At 43.9% G+C, this 19,882-nt stretch overlaps 1 protein-coding gene across 5 annotated transcripts in view; it reads left to right on the plus strand.

Moving 5' to 3' along the window:
• The window catches only part of ACOT9 (acyl-CoA thioesterase 9), a 525,989-nt gene that overhangs the window by 68,655 nt on the left and 437,452 nt on the right, over nt 1-19,882 (plus strand). For 2 of the 5 annotated variants that reach the window (XR_015299309.1, XM_086934544.1), the window contains exon 3: nt 6,044-6,070. The exons of the other annotated variants lie outside the window; for them this stretch is intronic. Coding sequence is in view for 1 of the 2 variants with exons in the window: in XM_086934544.1 (XP_086790670.1) it covers nt 6,044-6,070 (27 nt within the window). In the remaining variant the exon portion in view is untranslated. The remainder of the gene's footprint in view (nt 1-6,043; nt 6,071-19,882) is intronic. 5 annotated transcript variants of the gene reach the window in all.

The raw sequence follows: 19,882 nt of genomic DNA on the forward strand, positions 1-19,882 counted from the left end.
CCAGACCCAAGCATAGAGGGGTGTGGGGTGTGCTGGGGGAGACCTAGCAACTGCCGCATTAAATTGTTCTCTACCGTATTCAAACTGGTAGTAGAGCAGTGCCCCACAGTTCTGCCCCATACATTGTAGCACCCCTTGCTTGGGTATTATACATTTCAACCATTGGCCCTGCTGGTTTAAATGTGGATGTTCTATATACTTTCATGAGCCCTCCCACTATCTGGGCTAATTTAAGGCTTGCTTTGGCCATCTGGGGCACCCATTCCAGATGTTCTGTCAAAGTAACGCCCGGGTAGTCAAAGACCGACACTCTTTCAAGCTGAGTGCCGTTCAGAGATGGATTAGAGCATTACTTGTTGGCAGGGTTGAAGACCATGTATTTGATCTCAAATGTATTAATCTCCAGCCCCTGGGTCTTACAAAATGCGTCAAAGCTGTCAAGAATAAGCTGGATTCCTATGGGCGACTTTGAGAGTAAGAGGGTGTAATCAGCGAACATCATCGCAGGGACCCAACCAGAGGCTAGCCTAGGGGCGTCACTGTCCTTGACCTTTCTAAGTTGGTCAATAAGTCATACCCCTTTATTGACCGGAAAGCGGGGGTTAGTTCGCCATGTTTCCCGTACCTCACTTGGGCAAGGTTTTCTACATGAAGCCTCACTAAAACGCTGAGGAGATAAGGTGGAATTCCCAGATCTCTAAGCACATCCCAGAGTTTGCCACTGGGAACGAGATCAAAAGCCAACTTCAGATCTACAAATATTAAATAGAGACTGCCACCCTCTATTGCCACGGTTTTCCAAAACAGAAGTTGGAGACTAAATATCTGGTCGACGGTGGAGGTGTTTTACTGAAGCCAGCTTAATAGGGACTCAGGATCTCTTCTTCCATCCTTGCCTGTAGGCGATCAAGAAGCACACTTGCAAAGAGTTTCTGGGTAACATCAATTAGACTGATCGGCCTATAGTTGGTAGGTAAAAGGGGACAGCCTTTTTTAAAGACCGGAAATATTTCTGCCCAACGCCAAGTTTCAGGGAGATCCTTCCCATTCTTAATGGTGTTGAATACGGACCACAAATATGGGCCACAAATTTTCGGTTCCTCCCGCAAAAGATCCCCCGGTATTTTGTCTTGGCCCGGTGGTTTATTACTAGGAAATGTATTGATGGCATTTAACACTTCAGACATAGTAATCACTGTAGCCACCTCTTCGGAAGACTTTGAGGATATTAGTAGGGGTTCAGCATTTGCGGTTGTAAGTACCTTGCTAGTATATAGGGAACGGAAGTCATTCTCCCTAGCTTCAGACGCTATATTTGATTCAGTGGCTGACCTCCCTTGAGTATCACCTGAGCTCACTATTGCCAAGAAGGTCTTCAGATCTTTATTGGTTAATGCAATTTGGAGGGTTTCCCATCTTTCCAATTCCCATGTTTTTTTCCCCGTTGGATGGTATCTTAATACAGTGCCCGATTCAATTTAGTTTGATACTTGTTCTTTGCCTTGACAGCATCCAGTAAAGCCTGCTTAGCATTACGACATTAAGTGTTAAACCATGTACATTTAGACTGCGTTTTCACCCTGCGGGGTGCCACTGGATGGAATGTATCTGCCAATTTTGATGTTAGCTCTGAGTGTATTTTTGCAGCTTTCTCAACGGCTCGGGGAAAGCCCTTTACAACTGCAACCTCCCGCATTTTTGAGAGTATTGGGATTACCGACTGGTAGACCATGGGCGACTTGTCTGGTGATTGTTTGATTTGCCCCCACCTAAATTTCCTTCTGTTATTTGTGAGTGTTAATCCACTGTACAGAGTTATAGGAATGCGTTTGGAGTTATATAACCCAAGGTCAACAACTTCAAATCGAGGATCAAGGCATTGTGATCACTGTCCTGTCTCATTATGGCAGAAAAATCATAGACCTTTTGCCATAGTCTAGTTTCCACTAGGATATAGTCCAGCAGAGACTCTTGGCCTACTCTATTAAATGTTAGCTGCCCTGGAATATCTGATTTTGTTCGGCCATTACACGCTCTTAGTGAATGAGCTGATGTGATTGAGTTGATCTGTAGTGCAAACGGGGACCATGCTTTAATAGGTTGAATTTGTGGGTCTGGAATTTGCCAATGACAATCTTCTTCACTGGGGATGGTGTCACTTAGATCAATAAGAGGTTCAGATTGGGAATTAAAATCACCCCCTATAATCAACCATACCGTTGGGTCAATAGTAGGAATAAAACGACTCAGTTGGTCCATGCTGGCGGGTTCTAAGTTAGTGGCAACCGGTCAGGAGTAGATGTTAATAAAAGCAAATGATTTCTTTGTAGGACAGGTAAGTAAAACACACTGGATGTCGATCGTAGGGGTGGGCAACTGCTAGGCTCTGCAACCCAAATGTGAACCTATGCAAGTAGATAAAACCCCTGATGGTCTACCCCTTCCCTCAAAGGTGGCTGGGATGTTGAATGAAAGCCCACCCTCTGATAGTCTTCCCTGGCCCAGGTTTCCTGAAATATACATATCCTGTTTGTCCGCAAAGAGCCCTCAATCTGGACAAGCGAGTTTACTTTTAAACCCAGCAAGATTATAGGACCCTCAGTGTGCTACCATGGACACTTTTCCCATCTGGGCCTCGAGTGCACTAGTAAAAGGAATTTGGATATCCCTCATTTGGGTCGTATGGTGGATATCTGAAGACCTCGTACACCTACCTTCTCTGGAGGTTTTGCTCGGGCAGATAATAAGACATCAGGTAGTCCACTTCTTTGTGCCCCAGCTACTCGTAGGCCAGTGATATGTCGAGTTTGTGATCCTTGCTTGATGCCCCCAGCCCACTACACTCGTCCAGTTCAGTATCTAACCCCTGCCGTCCAGGATTCCTACCAGGAGTCAGGCTCACCTCGTGTCAATCTACCTACTCCAAAATTCCATATCTATTATTTACTGGTATGTTAAATAGTAAGGGCCTGGAAGGGGCATCCCAACTGCCCCCAGTTAGAGGTCTTGGTTGCCATCTTGGGGTGTTGGAGGTAAATCGGCCCCTATATGATGTTTGGTGTTGAATATAAAAAAAAAGTCCAATGGGTACAGCCTGATTCCTGTTGCTAGATCTTGATGGCATGTGGCCTGGTTAAGTAAATTACTCTCAGTTTTGGGATTTTTTACATTTACAGTTACACAGTCCCCTCTGTCTGATTTTTGTCGATTTCCCACCCAGCCTATTCTATGAACAGTTAAGATTTCCCCGGCCCTACAATAGTCAAATTGCCTGTGCTTTGTTAGCCAGAACAGGCATTTGTTGCTGAGGTCAAGTTGTGTTTCCCTCTGGTTGGTTGTGGTTTTGGGGATACCTGCCAATATAATTAGATACAGGGAACAAGTAGGGGGTACATTTATGGTCGGCAGATTTACTGTTTCAGGCCTGTCATCAGTGCGTTCTGCCAACGCCTGCGCACTCGAAATCCCATTAGGCCCATATTGTGGGCGGCTGCTTTTATCCCTATCCCGCCCGACCACTGAGGACCTCTGAGGGCCTCAGAGGGCCCGCCCTTTGCCCGGGCTTCGCCCGGCGCCGTCCGCGCGCGTCCGCGACGCGGAGGTGACTCCCTGTTCAAGTAGCGCCTCCGGGCGCGCAGCGTCAGGAAGTGGCCAGCCGGAAGTCGTCGCACTGCCCTCTGGGAGCTGTAGTCTCCAGCCGCCGCGATGGCATGGAGCGGCAAGACCACAGCGTCAGGGCCCCAGGTGCGAGGTGGCGTCCGGCGGCGAGATGGTCTCCAAATGGCTCCGTGTGGCAGGTGAGCAGCAAGGTTTTCTCCCCGCTCCACCGAGGGGACTCCCTGTTTAAGTAGCGCCTCCGGGCGCGCAGCGTCAGGAAGTGGCCAGCCGGAAGTCGTCGCACTGCCCTCTGGGAGCTGTAGTCTCCAGCCGCCGCGATGGCGTGGAGCGGCGAGACCACAGCGTCAGGGCCCCAGGTGCGAGGTGGCGTCCGACGGCGAGATGGTCTCCAAATGGCTCCGTGTGGCAGGTGAGCAGCAAGGTTTTCTCCCCCTCTGCCAACGCCTGCACACTCGAAATCCCATTAGGCCCATATTGTGGGCGGCTGCTTTTATCCCTATCCCTTGTAGAGGGAGCTACCTTATTGGCCCATCCTCATGGTTAGGGCTTGTACATGGCTGGCGATTGTTGACATTCTGATGCCTTATCTCTTGGGTTGTGGTGGGACAAACACTTGTCTGCTCACCCAACCTGTACGGAGATATTAGGTTCAGAATGTCCATCTGACATCCAAAGTCAGTCCCTCTTTCTATTGTGTGGATGAAATTTGTATTGGGATTAGTTTGTCTACTTTCCCCGGCTGCTACCAAGTTATCTAGTCGATTAAGTAGAGAGGCCAGTTCTTCTCTTACAATGTCTCTTAATTGAGCCTTCAGGTCAGTCAGGAGATTCAGTGCCCAAGTAGGATGATTCATATCTACTCTGCTAGACAGTGGGCTACTTGTGTTTTGATCCTGCTTTTTGCCCTCCCCTATACTGGATGTAGGATTCTAACACAGTTTCTTCCTTTTGGGTCCCGCCTCAATCTTTTGTTTACACTTCCCATTCTTTGGGGGGATTGTGGTATGCCTACCTCTACGTGCGACTTTTTTAGGCGTAGCTTCCAGGGATAGTGGTGGAAGTGGTTAATCTGGGAGCACTTGAGTTGCGGTTTGCAGGGTTGGTAAATCAGACATTGGAATTCATAAATTTGGGGTAAGTGAAAAGCACCTCTCTGTAAGTTGAGTTTCTGTGTTAACCACCCCTATGGATCTTTGTAACATTTTATCAATACAGGTTGGAGGGAGTGTAGGTAAGCTTGTGGCTTTTAATTTAAGCAGGCATGAGCGCTTCCCCAGTATGCAACCTGATGTAGTCAAGTCCCTGACTATCCCGCTGTCAACACTCCCACACAGGGCTGCTTTTGGAGTGTAACGTGTACGTTTGGCGATACAAGTATTTAAAAATAATTTGGAAGTGGTGCAACTACATAGACCCACAAAGAGGAGGACAACCTAATATTTGCCGACCATCAGACAGATAACTATACAGATCTCTGGGTCTCCATGGGACCTATACCATTGTCCAATTATAAGCGTCCCGGTGTATGATGATCATGTAGGGATTGAGTGTCAGAATCAGACCCCAGTTCTCTTCACGTTTGTGTTACGATATCCCAAGTGGTCGATAGACAAGGAAAAATTGAAATACCAAATAGTCATGTAGTCCCATTCTGGGTTTTTCTGTACCCTTTTGTCTCCAGAATATTCAGAAGGCAGGTATTCCCACATGCCTTTAATGGTTTCTTCTGGATTTGTGTAGTTAAATATCAGTTCACATCGATAAGCCAAGGCTAATAGATCAGGGTGCGTACCCGTTAAATCAATCCCAGCAGGATGAGACCAAGAGATGTGGCCCTGCCTCTTCCTGTCGCTGATGGGCGTAGATGGGCCCGCCCTCAGGCCTGGGCTTTGCACAGGCGCAGCTCGGGCATTCCCACGCATGTCCCGCGCTGCGGGAGCCCTGTCTGCCACTTAAGTGCCTCCTGGTGCGAAGATTACGTGTGTGGCGAGCGTGCCGCTTTGTGGTCTGGGGCTTGTGGTTCTCTTCCCCCCTCGTGGCAGCAACCAACAGCAGTCAACAGGTAAAGGACCCCCCCTGAAGTCCATCACTAAAACCTAATAGACGAGTGTAACATTGCATAAAATGTCTTCAGCTTGATTGTAAGTGCTCCCAAACAATGGCAACCCTTGAAAAAAACACATGAAAACCAGTGACTAAAGGGAGGTGGCTCCAATCCCTGCTCTACACAATTATTGTATTTTATGTGTTGGGTACTGGATTGTCTTATAATGCTTCCTCTGAGAATTGCTATCCCATTGCTGCTTCAAACGTATGTTTTGCACAATGTACAAATAAGGTACTTGCATTGCATTTTTTGCTTTCTATTACGAACAAAATTGTTTTCCTTTTATACCTCACTTCATTCCCTTCCTTCCTTCCACAGGCCATGTTCCAATTCATGTAAACGATGGTGTGTGGTAGTAATTTGCATGTTTTTTTAACTATTCACTCTAAATGTTTCACTTTTCTAATGCTTCTGTGCTTTGTGGTGTAGAGGGTCTAAAAAAGCTTACTCGCGTTTCTTTTACCGCAGTATGGATCGCTTTGCGAATGGAACTGCATTCCTCACAATTTTACATAAGAATACAAATTCCATCCACTGTGTAGCCAGGAACAACAGTTTTGAGATCTATGCAATTGCTACAGATTTATTTTTCTAGGGTCTGTTTTAAAATTAAGCATAACAGGACGCAGGGTTTTTCGAAATGGTGCATATGATGGATTTTAACAGCCAAATTAATAATCCTAAAAATATTTTGGCTTGGTAAAAGGCACAAAGAATTTAAAAAGTGTTGTAATGATTATGGTTTAGGTCTATTATTTGATTTATTTAATCCTCTTTTATTTTGTAGTCATCACCTTCTGTCAGCTTTGAACTTGGTGATGTGAGTTACTAGGTTTCATTCCAGTTGGAATGTGTTGAATGCAGGTCTTTGCAATTGACCATAAGGACTCAAATACCAAGAAAAACAATTGTCAGCACTCGTGGCGCCTAAGTAGGAGGTCTCTTTTAAATCGGATGGGGTCAGGAAGAGCAGTTATCATATATATATATATATATATATATATAATTTCAGCAGCTAAAATAGCCAAAACCTCTTGGAGTAACTCTAGGGCAAAATAAGAAATTACTAGGGAATTTAACCCAAAATCACAGATTCTCCCTGTAATTCCACAGCGTGTTTTATTTTTTGGAGGGGGCGGTTCTGATTTGCTCTTCCCTTGTAACTGTACCTTCCCTAGAGTTGTTAGATAGTATTAGTATCTGTAACTCTGGGAAGAGGAAGAGTGGTGTGGTTATCAGAGTATAACCAGGGCTCTTATAATTGGCCTGTAGTGCACAAGCTTAGGTAGGTATATTGAAATATGTCTTGCCAGGATACCTGACCTAACTTTTGACTGTGCAGCTTAACAAAAGGTTCAAAAGAGATGTGTTGGTATCTTTCTCGAAATCTTCAACAAGTAGCCTACTTTCCTCTCTCTGCCCCCAAAATACCACCCCTTCCATATGCAGTTTAATGGGGGATTTCTATATGGGGGTTAGCTAAATCGATTTAGAAAGAGACTGTTAAAGGAGCAGTCAAGTAAAGGCATTGTTTAATTTCCTTATTCTTAAGTTGGACACGTTCATGTTCACAGTTATTCCAAGCAATAACCAAGCATACAAACATTTGGGAGGTGGTGACAGGAACATCATGGACATATGTTTTGTTGGTTCAGACAGGAATCCATTGCGTCTTGTTTGAGGAATGCATTCGGAACGTATCTTGCAGTTCTCAACAGATTTTATCTTTGGAAAACCATATCTATTTCCAAGCTTGAAATTGACCCATTTAGTAAAGGGAAGACTTGACATACTGAAAGAATGAGCGGGTCAAGAGTGTAGAAGCTAGTTTAAAAGAAGGCCATTACTACTATCAATCTTTGCCATGTGTATGGAAGGAAGGGTCGGAGTGGGAAGGTGGGCAGTTGGGCTTTGGGGGATAGGCCGGTGCCTCAGAGTCACCTCTGTGCCTGTTTTTATAGGGCCTCAACCAACCGGCTCACTGAACCTTCCATGCTGTCCTACTTCCCTGCCATCAAATTAAGGTAGGGGAACAGAGAGGGTACAGCAGCGTCCTGTGGGGCAGATGAGGTGTCTGTTGGGCTATTCTCACCTTAGTCACACCCTCCCCTATTTCTGAGCCAGGCTGGGGTCAAGGGGATGCTCAGGTCCTTGGGCCATTTGCACATCGGCCCCTTCATGTGTTGGACTGGCCCAGCAGCAGATGCCCACCCCCCCACCCCTTCCTTCCAGGCCACCACATTCAGGCCACAGTGAGTGGGGGAGGATTAAGTATACATGGCCTCGCTGGGGGCCAGTTATTGTCATCTCTTCCCCAGTGTCCTTTAGGCCTTGGTGGAGGGGGGCGTGCCTTTGCTCAGGCCTCGCGGTGACACTACTTCTAGAGAGAACAAGCATTTGCAATGCAATATGTCACGCAAAATTGAAAGTTTGAGCTATTGGCATTGCATTTTTTGTGCAACGCCAAAAGCTCAAACTGAAATGCCAGACATACTGTATTACAAATGCTTGTTTAGATTTATTTTTATTACTGACGTCTGGTGAGACACATAAAGATATCTCTGGGCCAGACCAAAACATGAATCTGCTTCACAGAGTTCGAAGGCATGCCCACATCTCTTAAGTGCTACAGAAATGTTATATGATAATGATGGCATGCAAGAAGTACTGTCTGCACTTTGGAACGTGGAAGGAGAAACCAGTGGATCTTGGCTCATCAACAAAACATGGAGGAGATGAGGGTCGATGAGTTTTCTCCATAGTTTTGGAGGGTTTGTTTCTAAGGTGCTTTCCAAAGCAGAGCACGATTTTCCCAAGAAACAAAATGTTTTTTGAATGAAAGGCGTTTTTAAGAAATTTAAAAAAACACGAGTCACGTATGTGAAACTCCTGTGCTTTGATTTAAACTCCCTCCCCCCACCCCGAGTAGCCCGCCACCCAGTTATTTTCCACGGCAAAGGAATATCAGCTGAACTATAGCTACTGCTAGCTTGCTATAGGGAAGATGGAATAACACCATGTACATAAAGAGAAGATGCTGCCTGCTATCAAGGGAACAAAGAAGAGCGTTCTAAAGAACTGAAACTTGCAGCTAGTAGCAGCCAGAGCTGATGTGCCTCGCCGAAAAATAAAACACATTTTTTGATTGCACAATTGTAGCACAATGTGGTTCCAAACTCAGAGAATGAGGAACAAATCATCTCAAAATGAAAACACCATTTACATAATAAAAATTGGCAAACACCTCTTCTGGTTGGTATTCAAACATGTAATGACACAGCTAGTATTCCAAGCCACTGCGTCTACTTGCTTTATTCTGACGAAAAGAAAGGCCAGCGGCTGCTATTGTTAAAGCTTGCTGCGTCTCTAAAATAATAGGTTAACATTAGCAGGGCAATCTGTTTATATCTTGGCCTACAGATGTTTCAGTATTTTTTACTTTTAATTGAGTCCCAGTACGAGAAAAGGTGAAAGGCAAAAGGACAACGGAGAGTGGAGACTATAAACAAGCATTTGCAATGCAATAGGTCTCGCATTTACACCGGTTTAAGCTATTGGCATTGTAAATGACAATGCCTTTTATATATGTTTTGAAAACCAAAATATGAATAAAGGTCATTGCCATTTACATACCAATAGCTCAAACTGCATAAATCCGAGACCTATTGCATTGCAAACGCTTGTTTAATTTTTATTTTTGGGTTTGAGTTGCATCAGTAAATAAAAAGAAAAAATGCATGGAAGTGTTTTTTTTTAAAGCTTTTGGAAGAAGCAACACGGGGTAGCAGAAGCAATAATGGGGGTGAAAGCAACATAAATGTAGTTACCTAAAAGTGAGCAGAGGAAGGATATGAGTAAATTGGAAATGCTACAGGGGAGAGACTGGCACAGGATGGGCAGGTATAGCCATCGAATAAGGAGGCAAACAGGAGTGACAGTAAAGCATACCAATGGTAAGCAATGGGTGGGCTGCAAGCCCATCTTTGTTCTTAGTAAAGCTCAATATATAATTCGCAACCAGAGAGCCGCACTGTCTGGCAGGCTCCCCTTAATGAAGGGAAAAAGCAAGCGTGGTTGAGAGCAGAGGAGGAAGCAACAGATGAACTGCTGGTGAGGGGGAGCAATAAGAGCAGGGATTTTAGTGGGGAAGCAGCACATGAGGGAGCAAAGAAGAAAACACATGAGCTTCCATGGAATGCTGTATGAAAAAGAAGTTCCCTGAATGTAGACAGTGGTGGGATGCATTTCGTCCAATCAGAAAGCCAGTAAAGCAGCTATGATCCAAGGGAAGGACACTAGAAGAGGAAGAAAAACAATTTAATAGGACACAAGACAATTATATTGACTAGTATTGGTTGACTAGTATTGGTAGTGTCCAAGATAGCTCGTCGATAACAGACGGCTAAAAAGTGTCTGTAGGGAACACATAAAAATTATGCCAGGTTGCATTCACTTATCTCTTCACCTGCATATGGACACCCACAACAAATTACATATGAGTGGTGTGCACCCAGTACTTGAGAGGATGTGAAAAAGTCATAAATGTTGCAATGCACAGGCCAACGCTTTGGACTCATGAGCCTTTTACTGTGAATCTAGCAGAGAGCGTTGAGAAATGGTAAAGTTCTTTAGAAACCTGCAGCGTAAAGACTAAAGCAGCCAGACCCCAATAGGCTAGCAATAACACCCTCTGTAGTCCTGCATGGGGTTAAATTCGGTTTAGAGTGGATGTTGCAATTCACTGGCCCCAAGTAAAAAGCTATGTTTGGAGAGATAACATGACTCGAGATACTAGTTGCCGTTCTCTCAGTAGTGAAAAAATGCATTGACATTGCTGTTCTCCACCTTTAGGTGGAACAGGTTGATTGCAGGTTCTACAATTGTCCGTTTTAAAATATTTATATTTTGTGCTGGCTACAAATGTATTCAATACTATCAGTTTCCTACCACTGACTTGTACCTCTTTATAAACATCTAATTGTAGGAGGCATTTTGAAGCAGTGTTTTTTTAGTACAATTCTGTCCATTTTACTATAATCGCGGCACCCGCCGCGATTATAGCAAAAGTACAGAAATTGAAAAAACTATTTCTTTACTTTTTCTACAATCGCAGCACCCGCGCTTTACTTAAAGGTAACAAAAGGGGGTGGGTGCTGCGATTGTAACAAAAGTAAAGAACAAGCAAATGGTGCGCCAGATGGCGGTTGCGCGTGGGCCCGCACGCGTGCACGCAAGCTTGAGGCCACCAAAAGCCTCGTGGTGGCACTTTCAAAATCCACTTACAAAATGTCTCTCCAAGCAGCGCATGCGGTGGCTCAGGCGAGACCTAAAAATGCCAGAGCACTCGTCACACATCTCTGTAGCGTTTGTGCACAATGGCTAAGTCTGCAGGGGCTTTTTTCAAAGTGGAGCACAACACAGACTGGTAGGTTCAATCAAAGAAGTCTGGTGAGATGCTCATTTTGTAAACATCACATGCGGCCACCATTGGTGATAAAACAAGGGGGAAAAGGAGGATAGGCTTTCCTATCTTTTAATTGAATAGGCAGACCCAGACAAAATGCAGACTTGGGGCAAGACCCAAATTCCGCTGGAGCGGGGGAGTATGGCGGGGGAGTGTGTATGATGACGCCATGCCAAGCAGCTGCGCCGCTAGCGGGGCTATGAGGCAGTGTTGGCTGCCCTGGAGGTGAGCGGCGTCCTAGTCAATCTGTGGTGAGGGACTGGTCATACCCACTCCGTATGCCAAATAAAAGCAAGGCACGCAGATACTATTCTTAAAGCGTGCTGCGCTGCAAAAATAAAATGCACGTTTTATGAGAGGTGCAAGTCGGGTGAGCCGCAAATTTTAAAAAGAGCACACGCCGCCGCCATTGTTAAAGTCCAAGCACGGCATGCTGCATTGCAAAAATAAAAGGTCATTAAGTTGCGGGAGAGAGTTTCATGCCTGCAACATCAGGTCAAAGAACGTGTTATAAGAAAATAGTGCTCACAAATTGTAAATAGAACTTAAAGCGTGACAACACATGTAAGAGAGGCAGTCCTCATGGGAGGTTACATCATGAGAAAAGGCAGTACTAAGGAGAGACTGCTAAGCCTGTTGACCAATGAAAAGCCACAATTTACAAAGAACATGAGTCAATTAAAAAAAATGGGCAAGTAGTTGGCAGAGCTTCATGCCCATATCTTGAATACTGCCACGCAAACAAATGATGGACGGAATGCTGAATAAATCCAACATTCACCCCAACTCAAGAGATCTGGGTTAAATCCATTGTTCTTTTGCTCACCATGTCACCCCAGTTTAGACCCAGCCGTATGCAAATCAGTCTTGACCCTGTGCCTCATGGGAACAGTCCAGACCGTACTGCTAAGCTATGTCCTGCCGTGACCGGAAACAAGTATCCTGGGACCACTTTCTGGGTATTACCCTCCATCAGCCAGGCTAGCTTGAATCCAGTGGCACATTGAGCAAGGGACCCATGTCTGGGCATACCCATCACACTTAGGGTGAAAAGTGCTACGCAAACAAATGATGGACGGAATGCTGGCTAAATAATATATTCACCCCAGTCAAGAGATCTCTGTTAAATCCATCGTTCCTTTGCTCACCATGCCACCCCAGTTCAGACCCAGCCATAGCCAACTACCAGCCAAACTGTTTGCTTGTAGTTTCCACAGATATTGCTGGCTCTGTAGTGTTTATAGTGTGTAATGTAACAAACATTTAATTAAAAATTAGTCCAACGCGACTAACCAAATGGCGGCCTAATTGTGATCCCAGTTCGACCCTGATGGAGGGCCAGAGTTCTCTAAACTTAATTCAGATTATTACATTTTACTTCAGTTGGATTTTAATAAAGTAAATAAAAAAAAACACTGAATTATTTTTCTTTTTTCAGGTTTTTATTAAGAAGCAATTGCAAATCAAACATGGCACAATATCCATACCATCAGAGACAATTCACAGAAGAACTTGCTTTCATCTCACTCAGTTGAAGAACAAATCATTGGACTCCATCCTGTAAATCGATACATTTTGTGTCTTATTTATTGACAATTTCCAGAGCAATAACACAGTATGACTTTGTACAGCATGAAATGCTTTTGCATTTTGTTAGTGTGGAAGCATTAAATATCCTCCCACATTTTCTCACCTTCATTTCAGAAGTTCTTGTGTTTCTCATTTTATTCAAAACCGTTAACTCTTCGGCATCCCCAAATCATACCTCCACAGTGAAGATTGTGAACTGAATAGATACTTTGACCCCATCTCTTTTATTCTAGGCAGAAACAAATGGTAGGATTGTGAACTTCCTTAAATGTTTTCCCCCTTTTTTCCCTTTTTTTCCTTAGGGACTTCTCCAGCCAAGCCTGCCACCCGCCAAGCTCTCAACTACCTTCTGATCATCCTTGCCATTATCACACTGGTTCACATTCCTGCAACATTTGTGTGTAGTGCACTCTGTCCCGGGCGGATGCCTCTGGTATTTCCGAGCTGTCTTTGATCAACCTTACCTGAGTCTGAAACATCCCATTTTAGCTAGATGAGTTCATTTCACTACACAAAGGCTTCCAGGATACCACCTTTTTGTACATTCATATATATTGTGCACTATACTTTTTTTAAAATTCTTTTTATTGATTTTCAGTAGCAAATAAAGTACAACCATTTGAAAATGGAGATACAACAAATACCAGTACATTTCTGCCATCTTCATCCCGTCATGTATGATACAGAGAAAATATTATTATAATCAGTACAGTCTATAGGTTAGCAGCATGATAGTGCACACGTGTCAGGCACTCAACCTATTCAAGTTGATGCACGGTGTATTAGATTTCACAGTGTTTCGGTGGTATCATTGTCAGGCAAGTAAGTCGTTAAATAAGTCCAATAGTCTTTTGGCCTAGATCTGGCAGGTAGTTTCTCCTCGTATGTTAGCAAGTGATCTCTGCAGTGTGTTAAGTCTTGCAGCCATTGTTTCGTGCTCTGTACTTTCATGCCCCTCCAGCATTGAGATATTTGCTTTTTGGCCAGCAGTAGAGAAACCACGCAAAACTTTCGTTTCCCGGCTTTGATCGTGGAAAGGAGACCCAATAAGCACACCTTCATAGAGTATTCGATCTCCACCCCCACCATTTTCTGAAGCATGGCAGTGACTTTCCCCCAATATTCCTGCATTTTCCTACAGGACCAGGCCAGATGGACAATGTCTGCTTCCTGCTCCCCACAACGCTTACATCTAGCATCGTCCCGTAACCCTAATTTATGAAGACGCACCGGGGTGTGGTATTTTTGATGTAGCTATTTTAAATGAAGGATGCGTAAATTCCCATTTGAGGTGAGTAACTTAATCAGCGCACATGTGGTGTACCATTCTTTTTCAGATAGCGGGTCTGGCAACGCCTCATTCCAGCCTGTCAATGCTTTAGTGGAAGTGAACGGAATCTCGCTTTGGGCTGTTTTGTATAATCGGGAGATTAGATGTGTTGTGTTGGAGGATGTAATGAGGTGCTGTAGTGTTTCCAGGCAGGGGGGTTCCGTTGGATAGTTCGGGTAAAGATCACAAATGGCGAGGCAAGATGGCTGCCGTGAGGAAGGCTGTGTGAGCAGCTCGTTCCCTGGTTCCATGCGTCCGGGAGATGGGAGAGAGGTCGGAGCCGTTCTCTGCGAGGAGAGACCTGTCGTGGCATTCGTGATATGCTCGGCGTGAACCACTCTGCACGGTTGCCTACCTGTGTATATCGCTGTTTTCTTCGTTGCTGGACGCCTACAGACGGGACCGTTAGAGGCGTTGACCATTTCCGGCCGATTGCCCGTGCATGCTCCGCTCAATCAAGCACCGCTTCTGGCGTGGAGTAGAGTACGGCAGAATACTGCGGAGACCTCAGAAGTCTGTTAATATATTGTTAATATACTGGCATACTGGTGTACTGGTGTACTGGTGTGCTGAACAGGATACAAAGTATCTCCTTAAAGGATTACACGAATGTTGCTGAATTTCTCGGAGCTTAGTCGGCGGTCTCCGCTGTGGCGTGCAACACTCTGTTTGTTTTGGGCGCAGAGCTGCGTCTTTCCTGGTAGAGGCGGAGGCGGAACACGAAAAGGGAAAAAAAAGACACCGCTACCCTCGTCTGTTAGTACCCGGAGTAACAGGAGAGACGACGACGAACGAACGCTGAGAAGAGCGGAATCTGGTGGCGAGGGATTCACGATGACCGAGGCTCCAGAGGCTGTATTTCCAACTTTGGCTACTACAACATCAACAAAGCAGGGTAAGAACTCCAGCAGACCCCCTGTTAAGCATAAAGAGACTGTAAATGCTAAAGATGTAACGTTACAAACCCTGCCTGCCCTATTTGAGAAGCAAGTAACTAGAAAAAAAACAGCAACTGAGTCGAATGCGCAAGGCTTAGATACGACAGAGTTGCCTTCTGTCCAATCTATCATTACAGCTGCAACTGACAATAATTTGCTAAATAATATTCCAAACTTGATGCTGGCTAATCCTTTAAAGAAAGGTATTATGGGGGAGGCAGCTTTTGGAGGTGCTGGCATTAGTCGTTCTTGTTCTCTTCCCACACTATCAGTGCCAGCATCTATAGAAAATGAAAAGCAGAAGACAACGGTTGAGTCCTCACAGTGTACTAATCTGGAGACTTCAGATAAGTTCTTTTCTTTGTCGGAACTTTCTTCAGATGAGACGACAGGTGCTCATAAAGGTTGGGCTGAGATTAGCTGTGAGAGTTTATCTTCGGATGGCGAAGTTAGTATGAGTCCTGACACTAATACAGCTACTGCCATAAAAAAGAAACTACTGAAAAAGCGGTCACTACGTGCAGGGAGTAAAGAAGGTGTCTCTAACTCATCTAGAGGGGGTAGTATGTTACCTTCTAATCTGGATTCTGCCCCTTCTCCCGATGTCACTGAAAATGTGGGAAACAACACTAATTCTGTCTCTGGATCTATTACAGCACAGGACAGTAGCGAATGTGGTGAGGAGATTACTCTGAAAATGATCTTTGACACTATGATGAGCCACAGGGCTGAAAGTAAGGCCGAAAATTTACGCACACAGGTGACCTGTGCTAAGGTCAAAAACTCAGTTCGCCGTGCAATCAAGATGTGCTCTGAGACTACTGACAGAGTTGTTGAAGCAGAGGCCAGAATTGCAACCCTGGAAGAAGAATGTATGGCACAGAGACAGGAAGTTGGCGACCTCACAGCCCTAAAAGAGGACCTCTCCGATAAGATTGCTAGTTTGGAGAACCAGGCCCGTAGAAGTAACCTGCGTTTTCTGGGCATTCCTGAAAATAAAGAAGGATCTGATCCAAGGAGGTTCATTGTCAATTTACTGAAAGATGCTTTTCCTGAAATGGTAGACTGGGATTGGTCACGAGAAGTACAACGTGCGCACAGGTTTCCCTTCACTGTTCGGAGTCCACGACAAGGCCAAGCAAATTATCCCAGGGCCATTCTGGTCTCATTTAATAACTTTCTTGCCCGTGAAGCTATTTATGGATTGGCGAGACCAGATAAGAAAGCAGACGGTCTTGGTTGTCAGTTCTTTGTTCGACCGGATTATTGTCAAGCTACAGTGGCCCAACGGTGGAGGTTGAGACAGCTGATTCCTGATTTCCAAAAGAAAGCGGCAACCGTTTTTCTTCAAGGTCCAGCAAAGCTAAAGGTTGTATTCAAGGATACAACCAGATACTTTACTTCAGAGGTCAAAGCCAAAGAATACTTGGACTCTATCTGATCAATAAATTAGATGTTCAGGCCTTTATTGAATGCAAGGCTGTTATGTTGCTGGACTATGAGGATTATAAGGGCTGCTAGTTTATGTATTTTTGGCAAAAGCTGTAATTCTCTCCTTTTTTTTTTTTTTTTTCCTTTCTTCTCTCTTTTTCTTTCAAATTGAGCTGATAAGCGTCTTTCTTATTTTGTTTTCTCTCCTCTAGTTTTTTCTCTTTATCTAATGGCTTTTTCCGCATCTCTCTCTTCCTGTATGGACGTTATGGCCCAGGGACACGGCACCCATACGTTTTAGGAACTTATAGTTCCTATGCCTCCTGTAGTGGGGAGGGTGGGGGGTGGGGTTCTGGGGCAATGGGTGGGGGTGGGGGTGGGAAGAGGGAAGGGTTGGTGGTGGGGGTGTAAGGCAGAGGTATTCATTGAAAGGATGTGTAATCGATATTTCAGTTGGTATTCTAGTGGTAGTAGTGAGGGTTATACACTGTTGCTATTCGATAATTCTGTTATAATTATTATTTCAATATGGAGAAAAAGATGAAAAAGGTGAAAATATGTACAATTAACATTAATGGTCTCAATGATGTTAAAAAGATTGGAATGTTTCGTTCTATGATTCAAACATTATTCATTGACTTATTATGCATACAGGAAACACATATTGCATGGGATAAGCGTTCACTTTTGGATAAGTTGGGATTGGATGTGCTACTTGTATCTAAGCAGATGGGTATAAAAAGAGGTGTTGCTATATGTATGCGAAAGGGTGTTGGGAAATGTCTGAGAACTCTAGCCGATAAATGGGGCAGATGGGGACTTGCTGAGCTAATCATTGGTGGGTCTAAATTCACCTTATGTTGCATGTATGGCCCAAACTTAGATGATGGGGAAGTATTTAACACGATTAATGCAGAACTAGCTATGTGGACGCAACCCATCATAATGTGCGGGGATTTCAATATTCATTTGTCGGCCGACTGGAATATTAAACTAGCGAGGAGATATACAGGATATAAACCTAGAACTTATATTGCTCTCAGGGAGCTGGTTCTGAATAATGGACTAACCGATGTTTGGCATAAAAAATACCCTAAAGATCCTGGACACACCTTCTATTCCAGTCCACATCGAAAGTTTGCCCGATTAGACTATTTTTTTACGTCATCGCAGTTTTTGGAGTCAATGAGTGTCGAAATTCTACCCCAAGTCATTTCAGACCATAATCCTATGATTGTGGAGATCGAGGTCCTTACAGAGTGTCAGAACACAAGCAGGTCGTGGTCATTTCAGAGAAACCTGCTATGTGATGAAGATTATTTGCAACATATGGCGACAATTATTAATGATTTCTTCTTAATAAACAACGATACTGCCTCCCCACCAGTGGTTTGGGACACATTCAAATCAATCGTACGTGGAGAGACAATTAGCTTCTCAATCTTCAAGAGGAAAAAAATACAAACAGAATTTAAGGAGAGGTTAAATAAGATTAGGTTAGCCGAGTTGGATCTTGCGATGGCATGCAAAAATAATATAAGCATAGAAGACGCGCAATTACGTTTAGTAATTGAACGTTCTGGTCTACGGACTCATATTGCAGACAAAGTAGCACTGGATTTTAAGCAATACAAAACAGAACGCTACGAGTATAGTGAGCGTACCGGTAAAATCTTAGCACAACGTCTCCGTCAGAAATCCTCTCTTAATGAAATTCAAGGTGTTAATGACATGAATGGGGACTTTCATGAATGTAGGGAAGGAATCTTAGAATCATTTTTGGAATTTTATAAAACATTGTACAATGACTTCAATAATGAAGTAGATAAGACTCTGAATCCTTTAAATTATTTTTACAGTACTAATCAATCATTATTGGGATGTGCAGAATCTGATTTATTTCGACGCCCAATTAATTGGGAAGAGATCGAGCAAGCTATTCTGAGTCTAGCGGCTGGCAAAGCCATGGGTTTCGATCAGTTACCCCTCGAATTTTACCGGACTTTTAGACATATCTTAAAATCAGAGATGATAAAGATCTTTAATTCAGCATTTCAAGGGAGACCACCTGATTCATGGTCCACCGCTATTATAGTGGTGTTTCTAAAGAAAAACAAGAATCCAAAAGAATTGGGTTCATATCGACCCATATCACTTATTACGGCAGACAGCAAGATCTACTCCAAAATTCTTGCAAATAGACTTAATCAGGTAATGTCCAGTCTAGTGTCTAACATCCAACACGGCTTTATTAGGGGTAGAGATACTACTGATCACGTTAAACGGGTGATTACACTTCTAGATTGGGCACAGGCAAAGGAATCCCCTGTCGGGGTGATCCTACTCGATGCTGAAAAAGCGTTTGATAGAGTAGACTGGGGTTTCCTTTGGACTGTGCTAGAAGGGAAGGGGTTTCCCCAGCAATTTATTCAAGCGGTGCGTTCACTTTACTCTGCTCCTAAGGGTATAATAAGATTAGGCATGGATTATTCGAGATCTTTCCCAATCACCAGAGGGACTAGACAAGGGTGCCCCTGTTCCCCGCTTTTATTTGCGTTATATTTAGAACCCTATTTGAGTAGACTTATTTTGGAACCTAATATTTCACCAGTCCGCCTTTTTGAAATTGACCATAAAGTTTTAGCGTACGCGGATGACGTTGCAATTGTCACTTCTGATGTCTCCGCTGCGCTACCCACAATAATCGATCTGGCCAATGAGTTTGGGAAGGTTTCCGGTTATAAGCTAAATATCACAAAAACTCAGATTTTACATTCGGAAGCGGGCAAACCCACTGATATCCCATTAAATTCTACTGGCTCATATCTCGGTGTCACTCTGTCTTCTAAGGTTGAGGAAATTGTTGCATTAAACTTAGATCCCCTACTTATATCTACCAATAGAACGCTAGAAAGATTTAATAATCTACACTTGTCATTGTATGGTCGAACTAACGTTATCAAGATGATGATTTTTCCAAAATTTTTGTATTTTTTCCGTACTATTCCCTTGTTTTTTTCAATGTCTCTATTCAACAGAATTGATAGAATGCTGTCGAGGTTTTTGTGGGGGTATCATCGTGCTAGAAGATCTTTAAAATGGTGTACTCTCCCATTGGAGTGTGCTGGCTTGGGGTTTCCGAATTTCAAAATGTATTACTGGGCTATTGCTTTGAAATCTTTTCGGGTTCTGCTCTTTCATGATTATGCAGCAGACCCAGCCATTTCACCCTCTATTTTTGAAATGCTCTTAGGTAGTCATGCGCGGCAGTGCCTGGTGAAAGTCATCGAACCCAGCTACTATAAAAAAACAAAGTTCAAGGTGCTCCTTGCTGCATGTTTAATTTGGAGGCAAATGAACAAAATCTTATGTATAATCCCAAAATTGAATTATTATACACCACT

Source organism: Lissotriton vulgaris, chromosome 8 (assembly GCF_964263255.1).
Source record: "Lissotriton vulgaris chromosome 8, aLisVul1.2, whole genome shotgun sequence".
Taxonomy (NCBI): Eukaryota; Metazoa; Chordata; class Amphibia; order Caudata; family Salamandridae; genus Lissotriton; species Lissotriton vulgaris.